The sequence below is a fragment of the Hyposmocoma kahamanoa genome, unplaced genomic scaffold, assembly GCF_003589595.1.
Source record: "Hyposmocoma kahamanoa isolate Upper Pololo Valley unplaced genomic scaffold, ASM358959v1 192, whole genome shotgun sequence".
Taxonomy (NCBI): domain Eukaryota; kingdom Metazoa; phylum Arthropoda; class Insecta; order Lepidoptera; family Cosmopterigidae; genus Hyposmocoma; species Hyposmocoma kahamanoa.
The window spans coordinates 1,352,098-1,365,910 of record NW_020653719.1 but is presented as its reverse complement, the minus strand read 5'-3'; the positions used below and the strand labels follow the sequence as shown (position 1 = coordinate 1,365,910).

The 13,813-nt window shown below is 34.6% G+C and overlaps 1 protein-coding gene across 1 annotated transcript in view; it reads left to right on the top strand.

Annotated features, from left to right (window-relative positions):
- Nucleotides 1-1,572: 1,572 nt before the first annotated feature.
- LOC113226582 overlaps nucleotides 1,573-13,813 on the top strand; it is a 15,025-nt gene continuing 2,784 nt past the window's right edge. The window contains exons 1-6 of the mRNA XM_026459276.1: nucleotides 1,573-1,587; nucleotides 4,056-4,110; nucleotides 10,318-10,389; nucleotides 11,811-11,912; nucleotides 13,255-13,372; nucleotides 13,485-13,690. Of these exons, the coding sequence (XP_026315061.1) occupies nucleotides 13,255-13,372; nucleotides 13,485-13,690 (324 nt within the window). The 5' untranslated portion in view covers nucleotides 1,573-1,587; nucleotides 4,056-4,110; nucleotides 10,318-10,389; nucleotides 11,811-11,912. The remainder of the gene's footprint in view (nucleotides 1,588-4,055; nucleotides 4,111-10,317; nucleotides 10,390-11,810; nucleotides 11,913-13,254; nucleotides 13,373-13,484; nucleotides 13,691-13,813) is intronic.

Here is a 13,813-nt window from a genome sequence, read left to right as displayed (position 1 = left end):
TTAAGTACTGTGCTGTAACTCTTTTACTGAATAAATATTATTTTCTTTATTTCTTTCTATTGTTTTTTTGAACCTGGTAACAGATTTTTCAATTCAAATGTAAGTGCGCATTTGACTTCCATCGCGCCTGATGGAAAGTGATGAGGTCTTCCAACGTCGCACACTAAATAATGCCTATTCACTCTCGCCTTAAAAAGGTCCAAGCTGCAACGTTCAGGTAACAAGTCTGCAGGCAGGGAATTCCACTCCATAGCCAACGAAAAAAAAAAAGTAACGCTTAGTCCGAATCTGTGGAATATCCACAACATAGGGGTGGAATCCAAGCCTACGTGTAGTCCCCCGTTGATGAAAAGGGGAAGGGGGAATTAAATCGTGTAATCCAATTGCACGCTCTCCGTGATAAATCCTGTAAAATAACCCAATGCAGTTTATTTACTTATATATTATATGGGTAACAAAACAGATACAATCGAATTACATTGATAAGAGTTAAGTATAATATAAGTTCTGCACTTTTTTGAACCCTACTTATGTTGACACATCATTATAAAGTAACAAGAAAGATCTACTGTTCACAATTGGCTAATAATTTCCTTACTTATTAATATACTCACTAATTTACTAATTACAAAAACGAAATGGGTTTGGGTGAATGCCTATGTGAGTGTTAAGTAATTAAGAGTTCTACTTCTTTAAATATTCTGAATCTTGAGTCAAAAATATCCAAGCGGAAGTTTTTTTTTACGTAGATAGTTTTTTTAACTGCCTCCGTGGCCGAACGGTTACCATGCCGCACTGCCACGCAGAGGTCCCAGGTTCGATTCCCGGGCCGGGTGAAATGTTTGTATGGCTTACATTTATTTCTCTCGTGAGTTTGGGTGTAATTTGTGGTTGTCTATGTGTGTCCATGGCACCCGCGACACAGGGTTTCCCTAGTGCGGGGCTATGTTGAGTGTGTGTGTGCGTTATTATTTTAATAATATTAGGGAACGGGACGAACAAATATCGTGCGCCTGTGTGCGCCAGTGCCACTCAGAGCTTTAAGAGCACAAGGATCTGTGCGGCACTGCCAGTGCGCCCTTCATTCTGACACATAAGTTGACAAGTCCCATATGCCTGTAATTTTACCAGCACCCTTACTCTTCGAAACCGGAACGCAGTAATGCTGACGTTGCTGCTTGGCGGCAGAAATAGGTAAGGAAAATTAGCAGACTTGGGACCCGATTCTTCACTCGTTACTTATTTCTTGCATTTATGAATATGAAAAGCCGTCTGTAGTCCTTTTTTTGTTGCGCTTAGTTAGGTAAAAATATAACGAATGTATAACGGTATAATGTTCATATGTTCTAGCAAAAATAAAAATGCGGGTAGGTATGATGCCAGAGCGCTTGTTAGCGACGTTGCTAGCGACTGAGCAAACCTAGCTTACGCGGCGCAAGACATAGACTCGAGTGTTTATTTTAATATTACATAAAATCATAACAACGACAAGGAAAGTAATTTGATTAAAATAGACATAAAAAGTGGAATTCGTGAACGGAATAAAGCTTCAGAAATATATTAAAAATGGTTGTGGCGATTAACATCGTAAGTTGTTTTTTTATATTTTATTTTAATTTAATTTTATTAAATATCTAATCAGATTCACGACAAAAGCTTGCACTAAAAACTTTAACTAAGCAAAGATGTGAGATAAACAAATTTTTAGTATTTACGAAACAAACTTGGCCTAAGTTTAAGCAAGAATTTATCTTAGTTAAATAAAATGACTAAGTAAACACAAAATTTAATTTAATTGTTAAATTTAGGCAAAGTTCGTTTTTTAATAATAATAATTTGCCAGATAACAACACCAACCACCTGTACTATGAATACCAGAGGAATGAAATTCACTCCATGGCAATAACCGGAACACTCAGATACAGTACCAATTTAGAAAACGTTCATTTCTCAAATTGGTCTTACCGGGAATCGAACCCAGGTTCTCCGCATCCAGTGACCACATTGCAAACCGTTGAGCTACCAAGATCGTCTGTTTTCTAAATTCGAAAAAAATTAGGCAATTCTCCAAACTTTGAAAAAAATTTGGGCAAAGTCGAGAAAAAACTCGCTATCTTTGCTTAATCAAAATCTAGGTCAGATTTATAAATTTCTCAACTTTGAGCCCATCTGCTTTTCCCGAAAATATTCATTAAATTTTGAAGATATACTTAAATATATAAAAGTTCCTTAGCACTGGAACTTGGGTTTTTCGATTAGATCCGTGTACAGTACGACTTAAAATATGGTATAAATATATAGTAAAATCCCTTCCTCTTATTACTTGAAATGTATACCCACTATCGGTGTCGCAAGCGTGCCTTTAACGAACCTGGAACGATCGGAGAAACAACCCCTACAAACGTTTTTACACCCACCATCAACTAGATTCATGGCAGGAAGAAAACATACCTATACGGGATGTATAAATTTTCCATTACAGTTTTCTTGCTATAATTATAGTTTATAACATTATTTACAATAGTTTGTTGTTCTGAGATATGGTCGTACTTTGTTTTTTTAGCGTTATACAAAAGAAAATTTTGGATCTTTTATCAGGCGCCATTTTATTCAGTCATTTTGCAAGCTAAGTAATTTAATAAATAACGTAATACAAAAATCTCAAAAATATTTATTACCTTTACGTAATTATTACTTTTTTTTAATCGTAGCACTTACTGTTATAAATTAAATGAAAAATTATCTTTGTTTATTTCAAAAACTTGCACTATAATAGTTATTTTTAATACAAGTGCGGAAAGTTAGTCATTATTCACGACTCCAGGTATCTCGAGACAAGTGAAAATGACAATTCCGCACTTGTATCAAACGACGTTTTTTAATACATTTGCGAATTGTACATTACTACATTGAAAGTAAAATAAAACAAAATAAAAAAAACTGATTTTATTTCTTTGTCTGATAAAAATTCAGAGTACAATGGCAACTGTTGCCGGTAACCCAATGTTTATAAAACACCTATGCAATTTAAACAATTATGATGTTTGTAAGTAAATATAAGTTTTAATGACGAATGAGTTACGTCACAAAGCACATAAATATAAATAAATATACAACCTCTTTAGTTCTATGTTTAAGACTTGAAACAACAGTAAATTAAAAAAATGGAAAAGTAAAAAGCACTAGTGCGACAAATACAACTTTCGGCACGATTTGTAGTACGAAAAATACCACGCTTAGAGCAACTGCATTAATAAAAATTTAAATAAACAGCTTCCAAACATGAATAGACACTTTTTAACCGACTTTAAAAAAAGGGAGAGGTTCTCAATTCTGTTTGCTTTTAAAGTAAGACTGTGTACGTGTGTACTCCGGCCATTTGTGAAGCGATTTTGATGATTCATTTTTGTTTTGGAAAGAGGATATCTCAGAAGTGGTTCCATTTAAATTTGAAGAAAATATTCCACCTCTAAGGGTGGCAAACCAGGGGATGAATGACTTTTGAGGTCGGTTTTTTAGTTATTTGTGCTGAGATTTTTATACTCGTAAAATAATAACATATTAGAGGGTGTCATTTGTAAATATCATTTGTCATCTCACTACGTTTTCCTTTGCTGTAATTTATTGGCTGAAGAAAATGGTTTCCCATCACTGCTTCTTTGTTAACTTTTTTCTAATTAAAAAAGAACTAAGTATAATACTTAAAGGAGATTTGTAGCAATAAATTCAACCTATTCCGAAATGGTACCATTATATACTAGTGTTACTGTAGGATGATAATACAAGTAGTGTAATTGCATATAAACGTAGCAGCATGTATGCACGCCCGCTGAGCGCCGTATACGGACGCACACATTCGCGTAATCTCGCTGTGCACTCGCGTTGCTAGGCGGGGGTAGTCACACGCGCCATTCTTATATGTATATGGAATTTAAGCATTCAATCGGTGCTTAAAAAATAACGTCAAAAGTAAAAAAAAAATGTATATTCATTGTTTTTTATGGTTCTTTGAACAAGAGTGCCTAGAATTATTCAGTATTTCATTTCTATTTCAGAAACCCTCCCGTAATCGAAATACTGATCCGCGATCCTGATATAAAAATATCAATTGTAAGTACTGCATTTAACGAAGGTTATTTCAATATAGCACGAGAATACTGTTATGAACACCAAAATTTTTTATAATTATGTTTACAGCCTACGTATAACTAAAATAATAATGAAACAGCCCTATACGCTCCGACCGAAGTATTATAGGCAGCTTTGTTTTTGTAGCAACGAAATTGAAATTTCAACTATAATATCGTAACTTGTAAGGTATAATACTATAAAAACTCACATATTGCATAGTCGCGCCGAATAGGCGGTAGTTATTACCGTATCTTATCATACTGTGGTGTTACTTTTGACATCAATGTAGTCTTGATACTTTCAACTTTCAATCGTTGTTAATTTTAAGCGGCATACAGTTGAATTTAAAGACGACCTCTTTTTCATATGGACGCGTTGTCACTTTATGAATTTAATAGGCGGGGGGAGGAAAAGTCACTTAATAAGTTGTTAATATGCCACAGAATCGCTTCAATTCGCCAGACTGGGAAATCACCTGTCCTACTGTTACCGTTATTTTTAATTTTATTATTAAAGTTATAAAATTAACTCATTTTGTTCTGTCCGAACGAACTAATTTTGTAAATGTGAAATTGAAGGTGGCAGCGAATTTCGGGATGGCCCACCTCGTACGGCAAAAATTGACGCTACGCCCATACGCCACTACATCACAGACATCGCAGACGTGTACTTTAAAATCGTTGGCACTGAACACAGGTCATCCTAATTCATCATAATGTATTAAGACTACGTATTATTATTACTAAATTACACACACAGGAATTCAATCCTTTGTTGATTCAGTAGCTTTAAGTAGTTCATGCTTAAACGCACGCACACCACTGCGCGGACAAGTTCTTTATTCAATTGCACGTTTAAATTTTTGAAAGTACCATCGCGATTATAATAAAAAATATACCTAGTAGAAAAACAACTCACAATATCATAGCAACTAGTATTTATTTAAGACTTGTGCAACGATATGACGATGTACGGTAAAACCCAATTAGGTTTATGTTCTTAAGCTCATTTGTCTGTTGTATAACAAATAATAAAAACCTATCTACAATAAATATAACATTTTTATAAAAAAAAACGACATCAAACATTTGCTTATAGGCTTTTTTATTGGAATTACATCTGTTTGCTAAGTTTTATTGAGTACGCAAACAGGATTCGCGCCCAGTTACACGAGGAGAAAGTTTTCGCGCGGCCTCCGCGCGACGACCGCTCAGTTACCACGCCGTCATGTACTAATGACGAATCTGAATTCTATTTACTAGGCATCAACATTTAAATTCCTCTGAAGAAATCTACCCCGCGGACGCCGCGCGGCGGCTAAATAGAAGCAGTAATTAGAATTCAGATTCGTCATTAATATACATGAAGGCGTGGTAACTGAACGGTCGCCGGGCGGCGGCCGCGCGGGGTGAGCGCGAGGAAATTCGTGTCGTATAAATGCGCCCTTAGAAGTGGCATATTTTCTTCAAAATATAAATGACATTAATAGGGAGTTACCCTCTTTCCAACGAAAAAGAATCATGAAAATTGGTTCACAAATGCCTATCACTAATCGCGTAACATACACACAATCGAACTGAGAACCTCTTTCTTGTTTACGCTTTCGAATGCAACATAATGCGTTTTACTTGCAGTAGCAGTAGAGCACCTTAAGAAAGAGTTCGTCCAGGGAAGTACTGCCACCTTACCTATTTATCCGCCAAGCAGTAAAGTTAGCATTTTTGCGTTCCGATTTTGAAGGGTAATAGTACTGGAGAAATTGCGGGCACATAGGACTTGTCACTTATATCTCAAGGTGACGGGCACAGTTGCAGTGCCTCTCAAATCTTTGCAATGTAAAGGTTTGAGTGGCACTGCCACTGCTCTGGACTGGCATATGGCTTACCACCAGGCACACGACTTGTTCGTCCCGTGACTTGGTATCATAAAATAATAATAATGTATATACTCTTAACGTAATACACGTAGAATATGCACTAAAATATATGTAAATAGATATTTCGAAATCTCCGATAACAGAATGGCTTATCGTACACGAATCCTTCATACCAAGGATCAACAGCTTTTAGGCAATGTCGGGTGAGCAGGTATCTAATTCTAACGTTAATTTATTTATCCTCGCAAATACATTATTCCTTAAAGCTTAGAGGAGTTATAGTAAGTAGGTATTATTAGATTTTACTGTCACAATTCAAAAACAACTCTTATTATAGCTTCCAAGAATTATCAATGTCGCAAAATTATTCGGTAAATTTCTTTTCCCTTTAATGCTATTATCGCTTTATAAAACACTAACTATTTAATGAGCTTTAGGGCGACCATTATTAGGCAAGTTATTAGCTAATGCTCAACAATGGAAACCCCTTTCCCTTTGTCAACAAAGTACTAAGGGGCCGTATTGTTGTGTGTACCTGACCTCGTGTTATTTTCAGTTGCCATTACCACAACTGATATTGTCTAATGCGGTTTTTAACTTTTCTATGCTATAATCAGTCACCGGAATTGAATTACATAACCTAAACTTCGAGTAACGTAAAGAATAATGTGGATATTCTCAATTGTATTGTATTGTACATCATACCGGAACTCTCAGAACTGACTATATTTTAATATGAGGGTTATTGATATATTTGAGTACATTGGTCACAAATTATTATTTCCTATTGAGTACATGCAATAATAGGAAATAATAAATTTATTTTAATTATGTAAATTATTATCTCAAAAAATAATATTATAGTTATTTCTACTGGCTTAATGGTGGAAATACAGATTATTAATTTTCTTATCTTTACAATAAAAATGAGCAAAATCATCATTTTCGCCATTTTTTTGTCATTTAATTGACGCCGTTAATTTGAGTTTTTCCCACAATTTGCAAAAACATCAATTTTAGTTTATTTTAATTAAATATAGGGGTAAGCGGTTAAATAAAACATAAGCATTAAAGTAAGAAGTCGTCCTGGAAGACTGGATTTGGTAAATATTGCTTAAATAATTTTTATTTCAAAAATATTCACTTGATCCCTAGACACTTTTGATGTGTGTTGTTTGTAAGTGTATTATTAATTAGTAATATGGATTTATGTTGTCCGAAAAATAAATGATAAAATATTATTATAAAGAAAAATTCCTTCGATCTAACACGATTGCAATTTTTATCTACATAGCTACAGATTTTTAATAGTATTGAGAGCCAATTCATAAAAGCAACGCTACATACATTTCTATTCTTCTACGGGCATGTAATTAAGCATTAGAGCTATTACTTTTAACATATTTTTTATTTATAGCTTTATTTATTCTTTGAAATTTAAATGCAATAGTTACAGTATTTTACGTATTTACTTACAGCTTATTCTGTGTATTAGCATGGTGAGTATTATCTTAATTTACATTTAGTATTGTTATGTGTAATGGCCGCCTTTGGCGGTGAAAGCCTCCTCTAAGTTCTTCCAACAGACTCTGCCTTGGCCTTAGCGTTCCTACTATTTCTCCAATATCATCGCTCCACCTCTTTGATGGCCTACCTCGTCTTCTTTGCTTATAAAGCGGGTACCAATTCGTGATTGTCTGTGACCACCTTCTATCTGTAAGTCTTTGAATATGGCCAACCCATTTACACTTTAGGGATCCACTTTACTTTTTTTTAAGTGAATAGAAATGGTGTACTATTGTATTGGGATGGTCCTATAAAAATAGCTGTAAGTACAAAATAAGTAAACTAAATATAATATCACTTAGGCTATCTATTAAGGGCGCGTTCCCGTTATGTCGTCACGTTTTATTATCGTTGGACAACTGTCGTGTCTAGCCTGTTCCCATATCACGACTATCTGTCGTGGACGACTTTTTATCGTTGCACGACTGTCGTGACTAGCTGTTCTCACAAGATCGTGACGACAATTTATCGTTTCACGACAGCCTCCTTGCTCATCTCTGGCTACGACCCAACGCTACTGCAAAGCGAGCAGAGGGCGCGGGGTACGAGAGGGGAGGGCAGGGAGCAGAATACGTGCGGACAGCGAGAAATAAAACGTGGCGACAATAGGAGCTGCGACAATCTGTCGTCACGTTTTATCGTGACGTTTTTTTATTGTGCGACGACTGTCGTTCTAGCTATTCTCACTTTGACGACAGTATGTCGTTGTAACGATAAAAATCGTGAATGACAGTTAAGCGTGTCGTGCTATATGTGAACAACTTCATTTAAATATACAAGCCACGACACTGTAAACTGCACGACAATCTGTCGTCACGACATAGTGGGAACGCGCCCTTACCTTACGTACCTACAGAAAAGATGACGAGTCCGGTTGTTCATTAAAATTATTAATTAGCTAACTATACGCTTTCTAAATAATAATGACAAGAAGCGTATATATACTTTCTTGGATAATGACATCATGTCCTTGGAAAGCCACGTGTGATTATGATCACTCTTCACGTATATGTCAAGAGAGCTTTTATCACACGAAAGTAATAAAAATAACACAAACTTCTTCAAGTGCCTCCCCGTTATTAAAGGTAGGCAGTCAGTTTTCTATATCTTTCTTTGTCCAACACGAACTACATGTAATAAATTAGTTATATATGTAATTTTAGAACTCTTAAAAGTTATCGACTAATTTAGTTCGTAGATTCTTTAAAACTTTATTCTGAAAAGCTGTAATTTTGCAGATATGGCCTTATTACACTATGGCTCAACTTTTGTAACGATATTGTATATAGCTCAATGAAGTTTATGGTGAATTGTATGGCTAGATATGAGCCAAAATCTTCCGCGGAATTCTCGCGAGTGCGCGAGGATTCTCGAGTATGCGCGAGAATTCCCTAGTCTAATTCCTTTAGGAAGCCCTCAATCCAGATTGAAGATATCCTAAAGGACGTTCAAATCTAATTTGATTTATTAACATCATATTTTCAAAGTACAATTTTCATTAGCTTTCTTAGACTAGTCTTAGTACTACGCCATGATAACATGTTATCATTCCCTTTAGCAATGAACGGACGATCCTCAGTTTTGATGGAAAAATCTTATTAACATAGCTCTATTCTGTACTTCATATTCCATGTTCGAATGTGAATAATTCATTTTCATTCAAATTGTAAGAATCGTTACGCACTACGAAGTTCAATTATGTAAAGAAACAGCAGTTTAAAAATAAAAAGTTTTAGCGATTGCCATGTATTATTACTAAAACCATAATATAATGTAATAATCCGAGTAACTCCGTATCAACGTAGCAGCGCTGTTTGTATGTATTCGTATAGTCTCACGTAGCATAAGTTTCGGGTCGTCTCACGTGCCATTTATTATAAAATTCGGTCTTCAAAAAATATGATGGTTTGAACAATAGTGACTCAATTTAAAAATTGTTCAATATTTCATGTCCATTTGAAATTTATATCGTAGCCCCGCACTAGGAAAATCCCGAGTCGCGGGTCCCATGGATACACGTCCATGGGACTCACGTCTATACTATCTAATACTCAAGTTCTGCATTTAACAAAGCTTATTTCAAAATAGCACGAGAATACTGTGATAAACACTTTAATTTTTTTAAATCATATTTACAACCTGTAATATAATCTAAATTGACAATGTGACACGCCTACGCTCCAAGCATTTACGCGAACAGCGAGAACAGACGGAAGCTGCTCTACTTGCTCTTATACTATGTTAAAACTTTAAAAATTGGAAATGTAATAAATACATAGCAAAAATAAGAAAGTGTTTTAAGTACATACCTGTCCTACCTCAAACCTTTCTCATTGTATTAGAAACAAAGGGTATATAATACAACCCGTTTACTGGAGCTCGTTCGCGCCAATGGGAATTTCCGAACAGGTAGCAGGGGGCGGGATGCGCAAACGCATAAATAGACCAACACTCAAAAATGTCCCGCATTGCACTACTTGCAATTAACGTTAACCAGTGCTTCTTGATTTGGCGTGTATTTTTCTTAAAATTATTTTGCAGTATTTTAAATTTTCTGATAAGTTAGATTCTAAAAGATTCCAAATGTCTGACTCGGTAGGTTTAAATAATTAATTTGTGTGTGATTTTTGAGTGTGAGCTATGAATTCGTTCATAATTCTATTTAATATGATTTTTTGAATTGTGTTTCGTTTTCCTGTTATTGTGCCTGTTACTTAAGTGTAATAAATTATTCCTTTTGTTAGGAATTTTCGGAGGATGCCCCTCCAAGGAAAAGAGGACGACCTAAAGGAAAAAACAGGGTTCCACTCACTCAGGTAATTTTTTGTTTGTTACTCAATACTCGTTTTGTCTTATCTTCTTTATTTTTAATTATGTGCTTTTCATCTCTTCAATCATTCAATTACTTAAAAGAGAGTTTGATTATTTTATTTATCTACACACATATCATAAACCCTCTATGATGTGTTCAAAAACCGTAAATTACGACCAGCATAAAGATAAACTGTTTTATTAGAACAAATTTCTTATCTGTGAAAATGTTATTATTGCATAATTATAATCAAATTCCATTTCATGATAATTATGCAATAATATGAAAATTATTCAAATTTTATTATGACATTCATATTTCGAACATCTCTGAAAAACAAAAAATTTTTCGAGTCAAGATAAAGTTTTATTCGAATTGTAATAAATGTCAATAGCAAACATTTTTCGTGAACGTGATGTCTTGAGAATATCAAGCTTTGCGAACATGATATTTTACGAATATGATATTCAGCGATAGAGCGAACACGTTACTTGATATCGAACGATATGATAGTTGGGGCTGATTCTAGTTTGTCTATGAATTAAATAAAAACTATGGTTGGATTCGCTCTGGATCTTTTGGAGGGAAAAGTGTCGTTTTTATTTTGACTTTCAATTATTTTGTGAAATCTAGTTTAAAGTGGAATAGGATAGTGCTATTGTGCCTTAATCGAAGATTAAAAAGTGAAATTATATGAATTTCGAACTAGAATATCCGTATCGGCCCGTTTTAAGGAATCCCGAGTCAATCCAAACACGCCGCCTCAAATTGCCTATCCTTTTGTGGTGGCCATATTTACAGAAACAAACTTCATGTTTAGGCTGATGGCTTTGCCAAAGCCTTAATAAATTTAAAAAAAAACTATGGTTGTGTGACATGCGTGAAAAAAGTTTTTATTTGCCGCCATTTCGTCAGTCGTAACTTGCGGTTCCTGAACACATCCTAGAGAGCTCATAGCAGTGTAAGTAACTGTACGTAATTAGACATTAAAACACTCGTGTGACGTTTTTATGAAATAAACCCACACTCGAATTTCACTGTTTTTCATTATGCAAAGTCACATAAACTACTGTTAGAGCAGTTACGTTATCTGTAAACTATTATTACCTCTTAAAGTCAACTAAACCTTCTCTACGAATGTCATATTAAATGTAAAGGAGCTTTAACGTTAAAATTTTGTACGTTTCTAATTCAATTTTTAAAAGTTATCAATGTCGTTTTACTCATTAGCTAACGAACTTTCGATATCGGTTTAAAGGTTTTTCATATCTCTTATATTTACGGAATAATCGCACTTAACGATTACATTACCCTGTACATTATATATAACCCTCTTTAAGAGGCGCTAAGGCGAGGCAATAATGCTTAGAAGTGGCCCTTATTCCGTTAGATTTATGATATTTAAATATGCTGTTTTGTCGTTAGGAAGAGCGGAAAGCGCGCAATGCCCACTATGAGAGGGAGAGAAGAGGCGCCTACTCCAACGCTCTGAACCATTTAGCGTCGGTTCTTGAATGCCCGGACTCAGTAAGTTACCCATTACAACTTACTCAGCTAACGATTTCGAACTTAGTCAGCTATGAGAATAGCTGACTAAGTTTGAAATTAAACAATTTTTTTCGTATCTAAATCGCGTATATATTTTTTTTTAACAGACATTTCAGCTCAGTTTCCGTCATCGTGACATATTAAGTCCGTAAAGATGATTTTAAAATTAACTTTAAAAATTCGATTTTTTGATGTCCTCTGTCGTCGAGCGGGTTGCATACCGGTTTTCACGGTGTCGCCATCTCTGAGGTCCCAGGTTTGATTCCTGGCCAGGTCTATGTAGGAATACTAACTTTTGTATATTATTCGGGTCTGGGTGTGTGTGGTACCATCGTTGTTTCTGACTTCCATAATACAAGTGCTTTTGTTACTTTCATTTGGGTCAGAGCAACGTATGTGATGTTTCTAATATTTAATATAAAATTTGACTGTCTCGTCGCCTAACGGTTACCATGCTGCTCTGCCACACAGAGGTCTTGGGTTCGATTACCGGGCTGGGAGAAATATTAAATGGCCTACATTCATTTATCTCGTGAGTTTGGGTGTAATTTGTGGTTATCTATGTGTGTGTATGTAATGCGTGGCTATGAGTCTGTGTGTTATTATTATTATTATTATCTATCTATATCCCATGGCCTAAAAAGATAAATTTTAAATTTTTAAACGGGTGAGGTGGTAATCCTTTCGTTATTATTGAATATTATAATTTAAAATTTGATTTGGGTTTGAAAAAATAGTTTCTAATATGTACTATTCGACCAAAAAATCGATAAACTACAAAGTAATTAAATTGTTCATTTTGGAAACTGAAAATAAAAACAAATACCAGTAGGTATTTATTTTTACACGTTTAAAACGTTCTCGTGTCATTACATTTCGTCGCCTTACTTTCTCTAACTCGTACCTTAAAGCACAAAATTACTGCAATGCAAAAAATGCATTGTACATACAAATCTTGCAGGCTGATATCACATTTCCTTCATATTCACACACTGGCTTTTACCTATACTTAAAGTAATGCATCCAAATTAACACTCTTGGTAAGAAGTTTAAAATAAATAAAAAGTTTTGCCATCTCCTGAATATTAATCATCATCACTCTTTATAAGACACGAGTTTGAGAAATTAAGGTGAGGATTTGTGTTTTAAATACGACTGGTTCCAAGTACACCTACCCACCCGACTTGCCTTTTATTTATTATTACGCTTATTTTGACTAAGATCAAAAGACTACGCCGCATGAATATTTACTTCAATTGTTCAATTGATCGTGAAATGTCCAAAGAACAGACCTTCAACTCTATTTATTACTTTATTTCAGATGTCAGGCGACGATGTTATAAAGATGGCATCCCGTTTCATCAAAAAATTAACTAACACGAATAATAGAGAAAGCCTGGATTTTCTAAGACACGTGGATGGCCTACTTAATTATCAAAGTAAGTATTTAATTTGTTTTTAGTTAAGTATTTTTCTATTTTATATATATTATTTAATTGTTTATGATTGCATTGAAATAAAATAATTAAATGGCATTAATTTTGTCAACAGTTGAAAAGTTATGTCCGCAACTAGGTATTAGCGTCGACGAAATAGATAACCTCGAGATAGGTATTCTTGATGCTAATACCAACGAGATACCCGAAGACATTCTTACAAGAGCCAACGCCATACCCAAAATAAGCACTCCAATCGCTAATGCCTACGACGTAGATGACAATGCAAAAGACGAGACAGCACAACTCAAAACTCACAATGTATGTTTCAATTTTATCTTTGCGTTGTACGACTGGAAATTGCTTTCATAATAGGGGCATAACTTAATAATAAATTTATTAATTAAATTTTTATTGAATTGATATTCAATTATTTTTTGTGAA